General features: G+C 36.7%; 2 protein-coding genes across 2 annotated transcripts; one reads left to right on the top strand and one right to left on the bottom strand.

Moving 5' to 3' along the window:
• Window positions 1-1,190: 1,190 nt before the first annotated feature.
• Window positions 1,191-12,148, bottom strand: DDB2 (damaged DNA binding 2). Its single transcript, XM_006848144.4, has 11 exons — window positions 10,304-12,148; window positions 10,092-10,182; window positions 9,476-9,603; window positions 8,718-8,840; window positions 8,496-8,584; window positions 8,282-8,402; window positions 7,990-8,081; window positions 5,697-5,826; window positions 3,287-3,535; window positions 2,800-2,996; window positions 1,191-1,981 (listed from the first exon to the last, which is right to left on the bottom strand). Exons 1-11 carry the CDS (start codon window positions 10,484-10,486, stop codon window positions 1,735-1,737), a joined length of 1,650 nt encoding a protein of 549 aa, XP_006848207.1. The 5' UTR covers window positions 10,487-12,148; the 3' UTR covers window positions 1,191-1,734.
• Window positions 12,149-12,295: 147 nt separating this feature from the next.
• On the top strand, window positions 12,296-14,009 carry CPT4 (Undecaprenyl pyrophosphate synthetase family protein). The gene is given in 2 exon segments (XM_020669383.2): window positions 12,296-12,466; window positions 12,680-14,009. Coding segments are annotated over 2 exon segments (792 nt in total). The 3' UTR covers window positions 13,301-14,009.
• Window positions 14,010-15,494: the final 1,485 nt, after the last annotated feature.

Below are 15,494 nucleotides of genomic sequence, written 5' to 3' on the forward strand. Positions count from 1 at the left end.
TGTCCTTACCCCTCTCTTGAATGACAAATGTCAGTTGGTGTTGTCATTAACAGTGAGCAAAAGCAATGTGGGTTTTGCGAAAAAAATCATTTGCATACCCATCTGGTGACAAATGTGCTTCAGATGAATCAGCTGTGCAAATTGTAAAATGGAAGTTAAGAGAGTGTGTGTGTCTATGCTCATAGTGCGAAAATGAATTTATCAAATATTTTATGAAAAAATGACTAGCCCATAGCTACCTTATTCCCAGTGTCATAGCTCGGAGCAACGGTAACTCTTTTGTTTTTGTTTTTTTTTATTTTTTATTTAGAAAAAAAAAAAAGAAACTAGAGGTAATTAGTCTTGGAGTATACAAATCCTTTAGAGAAGCCATCTAGGTTTGCAAAAGGAGAGGTCAAATCCTAAAAAGAAAAAAAGGTTTTGAAACATAATTCCCATAAAAAAAATTAAAAAAGGAGAGAAAGAAACAATGCTAATTGGCATCAAAGTTGCTCGAAAAAAACTAAAAATAAAATAAAAAGAAATTCATTAAAATACACCTAAATTTTCATCAATTTAACACTTCACCCTTTCTGAACTATTCCAATGGACATATGTAATTTGAAAGCTGTTTTCAAATTAAATAAAAAATCCAGGTAAAATGTTAAACAGTTAATCTCAGTTGATCTTTTACATGTATTCTAAAAAATTTCCCACGACAAAGGTCAAAGCCATCTTAAATGCAATATAAGGTCACTGAATCCTCCCTAACCTTTAGTTTGCCATTAACTCCATTCAATTAAGAATTTCTCGAACTGGAATTTTAAAATCCTATCATTAAAAATAATTATAATTTTTTCAAACAAATTACTACATTTTTGAGTCCTTAAGACTTGGGACATCCTCTTTTCAAATTTAAGACATTATAATTCGGTCATACAGAGCATGTGAAATTTCTCCCTGAGGTTGCTTGGTAGTTTAATGAGGTTACTCCCCTGAATTTGGGGTCCTAAAAACACTATCAAGTAAGGCTTACCCTCAGGGAGTGAATAGGCTTAATTAATTCTTGAAGCCAGATGGAGAAGAAACAGCAAAGCAGTTGTGAATCAATATCATTGTCAACTCTCTCTCTCTCTCTCTCTCTCTCTCTCTCTCTCAGACATCCTGAAAGGAAAGGAATTCATAGGAAAGCATGTTGGGTAGCACAAAAGTTGGACGTATTAAGGGTAGTATATACATATATTAACAAACATGTCAATGAAAGCAACTTTGGAGATGTACCATAGCGTATATACATCACCTTCAAACCTTGTCAAGTGACCTAAATGTAATTTTGCACAAACGAGCTGAAGTTCACTGTGGCAAAACGTGACCAGACCCAAAATTTCCAAATGTGGCTTCTTTCTATTTCTCTTGAAGGGTAAGGATAACTTAGTTCAGTGGATTAGAAGAAACCACAGTCCATTGAGTCATAAAATGGTGGGTAGAGAGAGAGAGAGAGAGAGAGAGGAACATACCAGAACAGAACATGACACAACATACTAGTACAGAACATGACCCACCAAGGGGTGGGACCCTCACCATCATCATCCACCATTTCATCACAAGCACCTCAAAGGTGTTAAACTCAATGGACTATGATTTTCCATGACCCCACATACTGTAACCTACTTTCCCTATAAAGCAACAAAATTTCGCCCCTGTAATTTGTTATGGTTATCTAATTTTCCACATTGTACTTCGTCACAAAGCACCTTACTTTTTCGACTTCGACTTTGAGCTCGGTGGGCAATGTAATACTTTGTAACAAGCACCTGGCTTCTGCTTGCTTTTGTCATTCAGGTCGAGACCACTAACATCATCTCCCTCGTCGCTTTCATCATCTAGTTTCGCTCTCTTTGATTTCTTCTCTTGTTTATTGCAAATTGAGACCCTGTAATTCCTTTCCCCTTGTTCCTCCGAAGGCTCAAGCTGCTCCTTGGGTCTCCAAATGAAGAGAGATCTGAGGGATGCCAAAATAACAAACTGATTGTATCAGAATTGAAAGCTCTCTCACAGGTTAACACGTCCAAAGGCTCCTTATTTGCAGAGAAAAAGCAATTAAAGAGAATGGTAGTTTCGGTACCAAAGCAATCATGCACGTGATATGTACTTATAGAGAGAGAGGGGGAGATAATGCACAAGCACGCATTCAGGATATAATAGATAAACAAATAAAAGTATATTATTTTATTTGTTATCACCCATGGCGCAAGTTTTCACCTGTTATATAGTCTACCAAGGGAATGAGAGAATAATTAACCAATTCAGTGTAAAGGGTTCTTATTTTAATACAGGAATAAAGGTTGAGATTAATATTTTCTCAGAAACAAAAAGAAAATGAGAAGAAACTACAGTTTATAAATTTAAAACTTTAGTCCGATGATGAATTGATGGTTGGACCCAGTGTACAAGAACCAGGACACAGGTAGGAACCAGCAATCCCAACTCACAAGGTCAGACTCATCCGTCATAAAGAAGCAGGAGACCGGGGGCCATTCCTAGGCTTTGCCTCCAGAATCACCAGGGTCTCAAATCGGCGTGGCAACTTTTCTAATCACTGGCTGGACCTATGATAAGTTGATAATAACTGTGAATTGGGCTCATAGTGACAATTCTCACTCTCCATAAACTTTTGGCCAAAGTAGTTTCTACCAAAATTTTAAAAATTGATGTTGGTCCGATCAAAATATCAGAAAAAAACAATAAATTGTCCAGGCCAGGAACATATGAAGATTTCATCTGATGAAGCATAAACTGAAGATAGTTACAAGTACAAACCTTGAGCTACCGGTGGCCAAGACATCATCTCGAGGGTGCAGTTTATTCACAGGGCTGATGGTTTTAATGTTGGGTTCAATAACTTCAGCAACCAGTCTCCCTGTACTAGTGTCAATGAAATCAATTGGATGTAGTGCAACTCCATCGTAGTTCTCGCTTATGTATCTCCCAATAACTGCAAGGGATTCAGATGGATCCTGCAGAATGCAAAAACATGTAAAATGCTAAGCATACGGGAATAATTTTTTCAATCAATAACTTGGGAGATGCTTCAAGATATATATTTCTCACACACGCACAGTACTTCAATATTTAATCTCCATAAAGAGCAGCAAGAAGCGTACCATAATATTATAACAAGTAACTTCCAAACAATAACTTTAAATGCTAGAAAATCTTATCAGAGAGAGAGAGAGTGAGAGACTTCAAATTTTTATTGGAAAGAATATTTCAACATTTACTCTCCACATAAAGGAAAAAAGCGCACCTTTGGATCCCACTCAGCTCGGAAACAGGTAAGATGCCGGTTGAAATCATGACTATGAATGATCTCCCGGCTTGGTGATTCTATATTGCCAAAGATGGAATCCCATACACGAATACGGTTGTCTTGAGAAGTCGTGAGGATTTTGGTGCCAGTCAAAGGAGAAAAATAGGCAGAATTCACAACTCGACTGTGAGGGAGATTTCCAAGGGAGTCACCAGCATCTATTCGTCGGAGATCCCATAGACGTGCCTGCATTCAAAAACAATTTTCTAGAATTTCTAAAAGGTTTTCACCCAAAAACTATCATAATTACACCATTCTCTCAATTAAAAATTGATCAATATTATAAAATTTGCATTGATTTAATTCAATGCATTACCATATGCCTTTATTCTTCTTGACATGGATTGGTAACACCATACATAATTGTGCTGCATTAGAGAACTGTAATCATTTGTTGGTGACAAATTAACTATAAATGAACTTCAATTAATGATGCAACAACGCACAGACATACTCATACGCACAAGACATACATCATGGGATGCCAAAATATGTCAAACTATATTGTCACCAGTGTTGCACAGACAACAACACAAGTCTCGAGTCTAACAAGTGTCTAGAGTGTCTAGTTCTTCATCCAAAAAACCAGTGTCTAGAGTGTCTAGTTCTTCATCCAAAAAACCCAACACCGCAAGACATGACAGAGCAAATATTTTTTACATCAATAAATATGTTCATAAAACAAAATCAGTTGTGTGGAGAGTTTAACTGTAGAATTTATCACTCTCATGGTCAATGTCCCAAGTGCAAGCTCCTGGAAGCATGTTTTGATACCAAATAACAGTACTTATACTGTTTAGTAAAAAGTTTGAACACCTTCCTTATGCACACCCCTGTGACTTGGAAGAATGGTAGACATTACACTCATTTCCTAAGAGGACATGGGTTCTAACCTACTGGCCTCACTCAAATAACAATTTTTATCCTCACCCATTTTCACCAGTGTCTCATGACACATGTCGAACTGTCGACATATGTACAGGACACAAGAGGGTGATTGCAGCCTAGGTAACACTGATTCATTCAAGCAGCATCGCATTGCTGTATGGATAGATGGCAGCAAGTTTGCGTGCATATCTATACCACTTAAAGAACAAGCACATCATACACCTTAACACTCTCCTTTCCTGATAGTTATACATTTCAATAAACAAACAAAGATGCAAAACACCACTTATATAAAGGTAAGGTTTTGGTGCATAGTACATCCATCTTTCCAAAATCCATCTTGGAGATGGATGGAGTGAGGTTCAAAACTTCACAAGTCTATCATCTTGACCACCACAATTATGAAACTGACCCAAAAAAATAAAAAGAATTTTAAGCACAAAAAAAGGTCCATCTTGTTCTTTTACTTCTTCAAAGGTCATCAGACATGCACTATTTTTTAGCTCCAAATTCATGGGGCAGAAATGAATTTCCAGACATTTGGGACCTGTTTTGCGTCCTAAAAACCCAAAAAAACAGGGCAGACACGATCAGTGGATTCACCATAATATTTCTTTATAGTTTAGAGTCCAAGTCCCATCATTTAATCCTGTAGATATACAGTGAGCGTGGAAACATATCAATAAGCCTACAAATATACAGCTGCAAAATCTCATAAAACCAACCCAATCACTAAAACAGAGTGCTACAGTGAAAATGGCAAATTGTGTATATTACTAAAGAATTTGTATCAATATTACTAGGGTAAAATCAAATTCTGTAAATAAGTTTAACACCTTAAGTATAGGCAACGCACAAAGTGATCATTCCCAAACCTTTATATAACCTAAGTCCAGAGATTATTCACCACAGTAAAACCTCAATTCAAAACTGTAGTAAAACACCATGACAGAGCTTGTTGATTATCAAATAAAAGATGCTTCATATGTAATGGAGGGTCCTCCATGCACAAGTAAATTGAAAACAATCCACAGATGCATTACTCAACTGCCAGATGTGTATGCACACATGTATGTCTGCATATGTGCATGAACTTATTTCAAATAATACAAACAGATCTGCATCAAATGACTGTAAACTGTAATGCAAAGTGTTGGACTGACAAATTTATAGATTTTATTTATTAGTTTATAGCAGTTAGTTTTCTCAATAATCTTTGAATATTTTCTTGAGGCCACAACCAATATTCTATAATACAAATAGATTTGTAACGAAAACCACAGATATTTTACAAATGCTGATTTTAAAAGAGATATGCATATAACATCATAAATAATAGAAGATTTTTTTTTTGGGGGGAAAGAAAGATAGGAAATAATAAAAAGATATATTAAATCACAAATTTAACCAAGAATGTAGAATGGCATTGAAATTGTGGCTCACAGTCCAAGATACTCACAAAGTGATCATTTCCACAACTTAGTAGAAGCTCGGGCTGAAGAGGATTGCAGTGAAGGCCGACAACCTTGGTACCCTTTTTGTGAATAAGAACTGGCTCTCTTATTCTCTTGTTGGAGCGCATATCCACCCTAAGGAGTCATTGGCAAATAGTGAAACTATTAAACAGGTTCAAGATGCACTCATCCAGCCTAATATAATCAAACTACACCATACGACATGGAGAAATTCGACATATGAAACCATGGCTGCTCAATTCCCACATTATTCCAAAAGTAACATAAAAACATTCTCCAAAACAATTACAAACAAAAGCTTTTCTCAAAATTTGAAATTCTTTATAATCAATCAGATGGTTGAGGAATACATAACATAGTAAGACAGCACCAAAGTTAGCTTTGATTTAGGTGGCTCCTAACAACAACAGATTTCTTATTCCAAATGCCTATCTTCTCTCATATTTTCTTCTCAATGGATTTCACCGGTGGTTTAAAAAACAAATCGGTGCCCCGGATCGGATACCCCAAAAACCCAGCTGGATTGGTGAATCGGCATTTCGGATCGAGAATAGGCCGAATCGGTCGTATTCGGCCTTAAAAAAAATCCAAAAAAATTATTAAAAAAAACATTATAAACGTTGTTTTTTATAGAAAGTGAAATTAGTATCAAATCAAACATTTATTAATTCTCTTTACTCGTCCACAATTATCACAACCTAACTAACAATAATATTATACATTGAAATTGAGATTATTGGTTTATACTTTATAATAATTTTACTATTCAAATAAGAATATATTTGAAATTTGTCTTGTAATATCATCAAATTTTAAAAACTAATTTACAACTATAACAAAAGATACTAAATTATATAATTTATAATTAAAATATATTAATAAATAACATATAAGATTTGATTATCAATGTAATTAGTATAATCATTAATTATAATATTATACTAAACGTGATTCAAAAAACAAGATGGCTCTTGTATGTATATTTTGAATTGCTTGTATAGTTTTTATAATAAACATAATTTATTATAAAAGGCTCGCTCTATTAAATAACTATTTTTATAATAAACATAATTATTAAAATACTTTTGTTTTGTTAATTTAATAAACATTTTTTATAATAAACTGAATTCTATAAGAGCTAATGGTTACACGCTAATAGGTTTGCAGGACCATGAGTTAACAGTTTGCACGCTAATAGGTGCAGGACCATGTGTTAACAGTTTGCAGGCAATAGATTTGTTCTCAAGCTGCTACAGTAGGAATTGTCTCACATAAAAAACTTCAAGGGGATTTCACATCTATAAAACACCTGAGGACCAGCGTATTTGTTGGTGACAAATGAATGGGACATGGGGCCACGTAATTGTGTGTGTGGTGACATCAGCTCAGCATGGTAAAGTTCTCTTATTTTGAAAAAAATATATCCCAATTACCCTTGCAAAAAATTGAAAACAAATGTTCTATTGAGACATGGTGACGTGTCCGGTTTTTTAGCGAAACTCGTTGATATATGACATCATACTGTGTAGAAACGCCGAGTCATGACATCACCTACCGATTCCATACATTGACTCAGGCAGTTCACTATAGAGAATCGCCGGTTCTTCTCTAGAACTGGGCGATGCAACATTTTTTACTGGAATCGACACGGGGTAACCGATTCCCGTGTAGACTTGCCTGAGTCCGTGCTGACTCAACAATTTTTAAACCATTGGATTTCACAGACACTATTTATTTTTCCGACACATACAGCAAGCCCAAACAATTAGAAGGGGTTACACTTTGCAACCTAGCCTCTCTCTCCTCTCCTCCAACTGGGTCCCCAAAATTCGAATACCTGCGACTGAAATTTTCCCCAAAAATGCCAAGCCAGCAAAAGGTAGAGTCATGGAATCTCATAATCATCCCCAATTTCTTCTAATGAAAAAGGGATTTTCAAAGGCTAAGGAAAATACATTGGCAAAAGTTTTGGTGCAAGTTAGTGAACCGAAATTTACACATATATATGAATAGACAATAATGTTCATTTGGTAGTAATTCTTCTCAATAACATTGTTAATATGAAAAAGGTTGTTAAACATGCATTCAATCCATTTACAGGATAGATTTTAAATCTTCATAACCTCAGATCTGCAGGATAGTCATAAAACTCATACTAAACTTGTGCATAACAAACTACACATTCTGAATGCGAACACAAAAGGAAGTAGGTGCTACTGGAACAATAAATGAACTATCAATACAAAGGAAAACACAAGCTAGAGGATATGTTCTTACAGGTAAAGAAATCCAAAGTTATCTGCCACGAGCACAAGGCTTTTACTTGAACTAATATCCATGCCATACAGCATTCGCCAATTTGCAGGGCCCTGATAAAGATTATAAAGATAACTCAGACTTCACCCCCCAAACAATGAGATGTGTGCAATTACCCACAGACTGATATCTCAAACTTAAACCCGATTACAGAGCGTGCACACGGGCGTGCGCACACACAGAAGGAGGAGGGGAGGAGGGGGGGAGGAAGGGAGGGAGGGTGATAAAGCAACTACATTGATAAGAATATTACATTCCAGCCATCTGGATTGAGATTCATCAATAAATTGGGAGTCCCAATTTCAAGATCAGTGTAGCATATTGTTCCATCAGAAGACGCTGTATACAAGCTCCCATCATTCACAGGATTAAACCTACAGAATTCAACAGGAAATATACAACCATAAGACTTTTATAAAGTTTTGCATGAAAAAGGAATGCCACAAAGTTCCTACAAGTGCACTTACTTCATGCTGTTTAGTATGCAAGAATGAATTGATCCATAGACGGTCTTTTCATACACTTTGTTGTAATCCCATATTCCAAGTTGCCCTTTCTACTTAAACAAAAAAAAAGAGAGAGAATCATATTGATGCCCACTAAAACCCAAGAGTGGTTTATCCCTAAATCATCACATATCACATCGAAAGACTCAAAAAAATAGAACAAGGATAATCCACACATAATACCTTATCACCCGATAAAAGAATACTGTTATTAGTGGGATGAAACTCTAAGGATGTCACCCTCCTGCTATGCAATCTAATGATGGCACAGTCCACTTGGTCTGGTATCACAAACCCTGGTTTTATCTGAAACAATTACAAGATAATCATGCTTATTTCACCTTTTTTAAAATTCTTATTTCACGCTAACAATTACAAAATAACCAATGCTTATTTCGCATTAACATAATGACATAGTTATTTATTTTATTCAAGGTGTAAACTCTTCCATGGGTTCTCTAATGAAGTTATCATGGAAAGGTGCCCAAGAATAAGACTTTTCTACTTACCCAAAAAATGAGAATTTTCTGCCTAAGACTAAAACCCAGTAACAAATTCGTATAACAGTACATTGCAGTGAAAATAATGTCATATTATAATTCTCCATCAAATGATATTGATTTCGAATCAAGCAAAAGAATGAGAAATATTCCAAACATAAGGAGACATAATTACAATTGAATTAAAGGCAACTAAATACAAACCAAAGCCACATGGGTTCAAGGTCCAAAAACCAATATAACCAACCAGGCAACACAACATAAAGAGAACAAAAAAAACAATTTCTTAAGTCAAATAAAAGTGGAAAAAGATGCAACAACAAATAAACCAAACCCAGAAGAATTTGATATTCGCATCCTAGTTTACCAACCCAGAAATAAAGCATGGGGAAACATACAAAAGGAGAGCAAAGAATTTCAGGGATCCTTCGGATAGCATACCATTGGAACATTAGCTCTTAATTGACGCTCAAAAAGGTAATCAAGTGAGCCGCGAAACTCTCGACGATGGGCAGGAACAACACCATGCTCTGTAGCCACGCGATGCGGACAATTCATAGTAGTATGCCCTAAAACCAGAAGCAAAGAGAAACAATTTGAAAAACGGATTTGAACATAAATACTCAACAATATCAATACAAATAATACACTCAAAAACTACCAATGTGAACCATCAAGATGTAAAAATAACTCAAGCTTCATTCAAATAAACCCAATGTGGGCAAGTCATAGTGGTGTGCCCTAAAAATCCAAAAAGAAGAAAAAGCCTTCGAAATAATAATTAAAATATAATACTCAGGAATACCAATGTGAACCATAAAAAAGTAAATAATAAATGACGCTACATTCAAATAATACAGAGAAAACACTCAACAGTACCAATGTGACTCGTCAAGAAGTAAAAATAAATGAATGAAGCTACATTCAAATAATAAAGAAAAAATACTCAGTAAAAATAAATGAATAAAACTACATTAAGTAATACAGAGAAAAAAAACTCAAATGGAGCTATACTCAAATAATACAGGGAAAAACATTATTCCAGAAACTATCATACCCGGTTGTTTACAGAGAAAGCACGGCTTCTTAGGGCAATCGATGTAAGTGGCACCTTTGAATCCGGCTTCATGGCCAGTCCCTTTGCAAACCTAATTTTTTTCAAAGGCCATCAATTGAATCACGACATATGTAGAAAACGACCGGCACAAAATTCCACTAGAAAGAAAAGAAACCCAATAAAAGTGGGCAGAAAAAACTAGAAATGCGTACCTTGCAAACTCTCTTGAGACTAATGGTGATGGGAGCTTTCTTCTTGTTATTGACTGGTTGGGTAGGTGGGGTTAACGGTTCTTCTTCATGGTCTTCTTCTTCATCTTCAGAGCTCTCCTCTGTTTCCGACTCTACCTCGATTGCAACTCTGGGGAACAGTACTCTCCTGCTTCGCCGATTCATTGTCCGGTTGAAGATGAAGTGAGAGAAAACGGAGGATGAACCGGTTAGAGAGAGAAAATGGAGGGTCAGAAGAATGTTAGAGAGAGAAAATGGAGATGAGAAGAAGGCTAGAGAGAGAAAATCGGATAGGAGAAGTTTGTTAGGACGGAGAGTAGAAAGAGAGCAAAAAGGCCATGTCTTTGAAAGAGCCAAGACCGATCGAATTCTTGAGAGAGATTCAACTGCTCAAGGAAAGATGAGAGAGAGAGACGTGTGTGTGGAAGAGGAAAGGAACTTTAGAGAGAGAAAGAGGCAGAAACAAAATTTCAGAGGCAGAGAGATGAACGGACTTAGAGAGATGAATGGACTGAGAGAGAGAGAGAGAGAGGCAGAGAGATTAATGGACTTAGAGAGAGAGAGAGAGGCAGAGAGATTAATGGACTTAGAGAGAGAGAGAGAGAGGCAGAGAGATTAATGGACTTAGAGAGAGAGAGAGAGGCAGAGAGATTAATGGACTTAGAGAGAGAGAGGATTAATGGAGAGAGGGAGCGCGAGAGCAAGAAATGGCACCGGAGGGTAAGAGAGCACAGACCTAAGACTTTAGAGAGAGAGAGAGAGAGAGAGAGAGAGAGGAGCAGTTGCCGGAGTTAGAGCCGCTGGAGTGTAAATATAATTAGTTTTAGAGAGAGAAGGGATAATGAAATTGTAGAGAGAGAGAGAGAAAGAAAGTAGGACAAGGACAGCAAAAAGCCACGACAACGTCCGACCCTAATGTAGGTTACATACTATTTAAATCCCCATGATCCCACCATTCTAACTGTACGATTCCGAAATAGACGGTTTTGATTTGGCCAAACAAAATTAAAATTGTTTGTGTACTGTGCCCGCCTTTAAATCTACCGCAACACATCCCCATTCTCACCCCTCGCTAATGGCGGGAAACAAAGAGAATCGTCCGAAATTTACAGATATTTTAAGGAGTCCGATATGAACGAAATCTCGGGGATTTTGTCGGAGTGGATAATCGAAATGGGACCATCCAGGAATCGAGGTCGGAAAGATACATTTCAATTGCAGAGAGAGAGAGAGAAGAATGGAGGATTCAATTGAAGAGAGAGAAGAATGGAGGATTCAATTGAAGAGAGAGAAGAATGGAGGATTCAATTGAAGAGAGAGGGGGAGGATTAAATTGCAGTGCAGCAGAGGTTCAGAATTCAAGAGAGAGAGGTGAAGGAATCTAGTGAGAGAGAGAGAGGTGGAGGATTTAAGTGTATAAAAAAATTGGAGCTTGAGAGTGAGTACAAAAGGTCCAGCTTGATTGTTAGAGAAGAGAGAGAAATAGACCGCGTCTCCGTGTCTTCTGGCCAAACCTCTAATGGGATCGCTGCAAATACCTCTTCCCATTATCAAGGATAAAATCCTTTCAGCCCACTCTGTCAAGACACCCCCTTTCTCTCTCTACCCTCCACTAATGGTCGCTGCAAAGGACAATCCTTTCAGGTACTTCCTTCTCTCTCTATACCCCATCAAAGCTATCTATTTCTCTTATCTAAAAATCACCATAAAACCTGTCCTCTCAGGTGCTTCCTTTTCTCTCCACACAGACGGAAAGCAAAGCAAGAATGGCAAACCAGGAGCTTCAGGGTTTACTTGTCCATGGTGGAAGTTTCTCCAAAGTAAGCCAACCAGACTTCCAATGACATCTCAGTCTCTAAAGACCATTTTCAGGCCAAAGAAACCAAGTTTCCCGACAAGAATGGGCATTTCCGAGTCATTGATGACCATTTTCCGGCAGGTACGTCAGACACCCTCTTAGCAGAACATGTAGCCATGATAATGGATGGGAATTCGAGGTGGGCTAGAGAGAGAGGATTGCCTGTTTCAGCTGGTCATGAAGCCGGTGTCAGGGCATTCAGAAAAGTTGTCAAATTATCCATCAAATGAGGTATTAGGGTTCTCACCGTGTTCGCATCGTCACTGGATAACGGGCTCAGGCCCAAGGTCATGTAGCTGATCCCAATTAGTAGGAAAAAAGCTTTGATGATGATAATGCTGAAACACCTGATTTCAGTTAACTGTTTCATTCATTTTATGCAATATATTTACAACAATCAGAACAACCGATTTATGCTCATTGGTCATGTTGGTTTCTTATGAATCTGGTGTGCGTCATTCCTCTCCTTGTTAAACTATTTTAGTTGCTTTTGTTCTTGATATACAGAATTATCTTTGAAGAAACCAAAATACATCTTAGTCAGTGGAGTCGGTTTATTGATTTTAAACAGAGAAAGTATTCAACTACATATGATTGGGGATTCATCAAAGCTACCAAAGACTTTACAAAAGTTGATCTTGGAGGCAGAAGAGATCACCAAGAAGAGCACAAAGCTCAAATTGATAGTTGCTGTTAGTTATAGTGGTCGAGATGACATCGTTCAAGCTTGTCAGGGAATTGCTCACAAAGTAAAGGATGCTCTACTTGAACCAACGGACATCACTGAATCCTTAATTGATCAGGAGCTTAAAACAAATCGTGTCATTGATTTTCCTTCTCCTGATTTACTCATTCGAACCAGTGGGGAACAGAGGCTTAGTAACTTCCTGTTGTGGCAATTGGCATATACTGAGCTTTTTTTTGTGGAATCGTTTTGGCCTGATTTTGGTGAGCGTGAGTACGCAGCGGCCTTGTGTTTTTTTCAAAGTAGGCAGAGGCGATTCGGTAAAAGGGTTTTGGAAGATGACTCTTATTGGGTAGGTACTTTTATTGACACCATGGGTTCCAAACCTATGGAAAGGATGCAATATTCCATTGGAGTGTGGTATACAATGTTCTAAAGGGGCATCCGCCATCCGTTTCTGATAACAAGTGGTGGACATCTACCTTGATGGGTCATCAGGGTATTTGCAAAACTAGATTTGATCTCCATCGAAGTTCATGAGGATGAACAATGGACTTCCTTTAGAGTTCTACCACAATGAAATGTTGAAAATGCCATTCGAGGGTATGATTTTTCTTTCCAACTTTCTTGCTGAGCTTCATGGTTAAAGGTGGTCAATATCCAGCTATCAGAACATGGCAAGAAAGTGATTACTGGTGTTCTTATGCTATGCATAACCAGAGGCCATTAAAAAGGGACTCTGGTTTCTCCATATGAACAGGTTCACTTGAGCTATTTGATTCGATTATCTTTTGTTGTGGTTGTTAGTGTTACCTGCACAATTGCCCTTATGTTTTGTGTCATATGTTTAGGTATCAAGGATCGCAACCAAGACCATAGCCCTGCAGCCCTTTTGTTCAAACAACTGAGACGAGCCCAATGATTCTTAGGGTTCATGGGTCCGGTCTCGATGTTATGATACAGGCTTTGTAATGGATGGTTTTGAGGCTTAGATGCTTTTTTTAATTCAGTATAATTGGGATTGTTTTGTGATTTCTCGTTGGGTAAATTGTTTGATTTTCAATGCCTAAAAATGATATGATAGGCCATTGAATCCAATCTATCTACAACAATGGTAAAATTTGAAATCTCGATTTTCAGTTGTTTAACCTTGATTATTATGTACTAATTAAATTGCTTCATGTCTTAAATGAGTCTCTATTGGGTTGAGATAGGATTGGAAGGGAAAGGTAGTAAAATCAAGAAAATTTGGTGATAGTTGAAACATGTACTCAACCACACAAAGGTTTTTTGGACCAGGATTCGAGGTGAGGCTTTATTTTGTTTTCACGAAGCCTAGGCCTTATAGAGACCTCATCCTTTACTTAAATTCCTTTTTGTCTTAATTCTAGAAGTAAAAAAGTGTGAATGAGATCCCATTTAGATGTGGTCCCCTTCAAAAAAATGCATCCGAAAGACAAATTTAGGATCCAAAACATATCTCGAGTCATCAAAGTTCAAAATAGCTTATTTTTTAGAAGTTTAAAATCAACTTTTTTTCCAGATTTATGGTGGGTACATAGATTATCGACTCGTGAAATTTTAGATTTAAGATCCATATGTAAGATGGATTTTACAGGAGACTACATTTGAATGGCAAGGGGCGAAATTGGTAATTGCTCCTGTCTGGTCCCTCGTGGGATTTGTTGTGTATTTGATATGCAGCTTGATGGGATTTCTGAAATTGGGATAAAGTTCGATGGGATTTTCGAAAGTGGGACAAGGAGATGGACCCGATTTTGGATCCAAATTTGTAGAGATCCATGATCTACACTATGATGATCATGAATATAAAAAATACAATATGATAAAATATAAGTTCAAAACAATTTTTAAAAAAAAAATTCCGGGAATTTTTAGTTGTGGAAGTTCATCTTTATTTGTGAGTCAGCGGGCTACTGAGTTTGCTGACTCATAAAACACCCTTCCCAAGAGAATGGATGAAACTTAAGAGAATATCTGTTTGATAAATTTTCTTTAGGGAATACCCTCCTCCCAGCAATTTTCCAACCCCAGTAGACACTCACCAAAATCCCTTGTAATAGCCTCAAATTTAAAATTTTGAGACAATTAGCCCCCTCAATTACGTTTTGTTCTTTTATCAGATTTATTCTTTTTGTTTTACAAAATGTCAACCCCATTTATTAGTCATCTCCCCCACCTTCTTCTTGCCCAACCCCAATCTTATCTCCGTGGAACCCACTCTACAAATTTAGACTTGAAAAGAAAATGAATTCTTTTTTTAAAATTATGTCCTATTTTACAATTGCATCAATGTTTTTTTTAACTTGCACAATGACTAATCAAGATCTTTATTACTAATGTTAATAGATTATTATTATTTGTTCATTTACTAAAGAAATTTATCACAATAACTATATGAGATAAACTACTTAAAAATTAAAATATTGTTATTGTTGTTGCTACTGCTATTGGTATTATTATTAAAATTTGTATGTAAAGTCACGAAAAAGAAAATATATTGATGGCTAATGGATGGGGTTTGGCATTTAGTAAAACAAAAAAATGAAATCTCTATTAAAAAAAAAAAAAAAGCCTCCAGAAATTTAACTAGAAGGTACAAAAGATTT

This window comes from Amborella trichopoda, chromosome 8, assembly GCF_054954075.1.
Source record: "Amborella trichopoda isolate Santa Cruz 75 chromosome 8, AtrichopodaSantaCruz75HAP2 v2.0, whole genome shotgun sequence".
In the NCBI taxonomy this organism is placed as follows: domain Eukaryota; kingdom Viridiplantae; phylum Streptophyta; class Magnoliopsida; order Amborellales; family Amborellaceae; genus Amborella; species Amborella trichopoda.

Bases quoted from the DNA above. Each gene is read 5' to 3' on its own strand.
- DDB2 (XM_006848144.4), bottom strand. From the start codon at position 10,486: ATGAATCGGCGAAGCAGGAGAGTACTGTTCCCCAGAGTTGCAATCGAG. The intron at 9,604-10,091 runs GTATGATAGTTT...TTCTGGTTTTAG, and splicing joins CTTTCTCTGTAAACAACCGG to GGCATACTACTATGAATTGT. The intron at 1,982-2,799 runs GTTTGTACTTGT...GGCATCCCTCAG, and splicing joins TTGGCCACCGGTAGCTCAAG to ATCTCTCTTCATTTGGAGAC.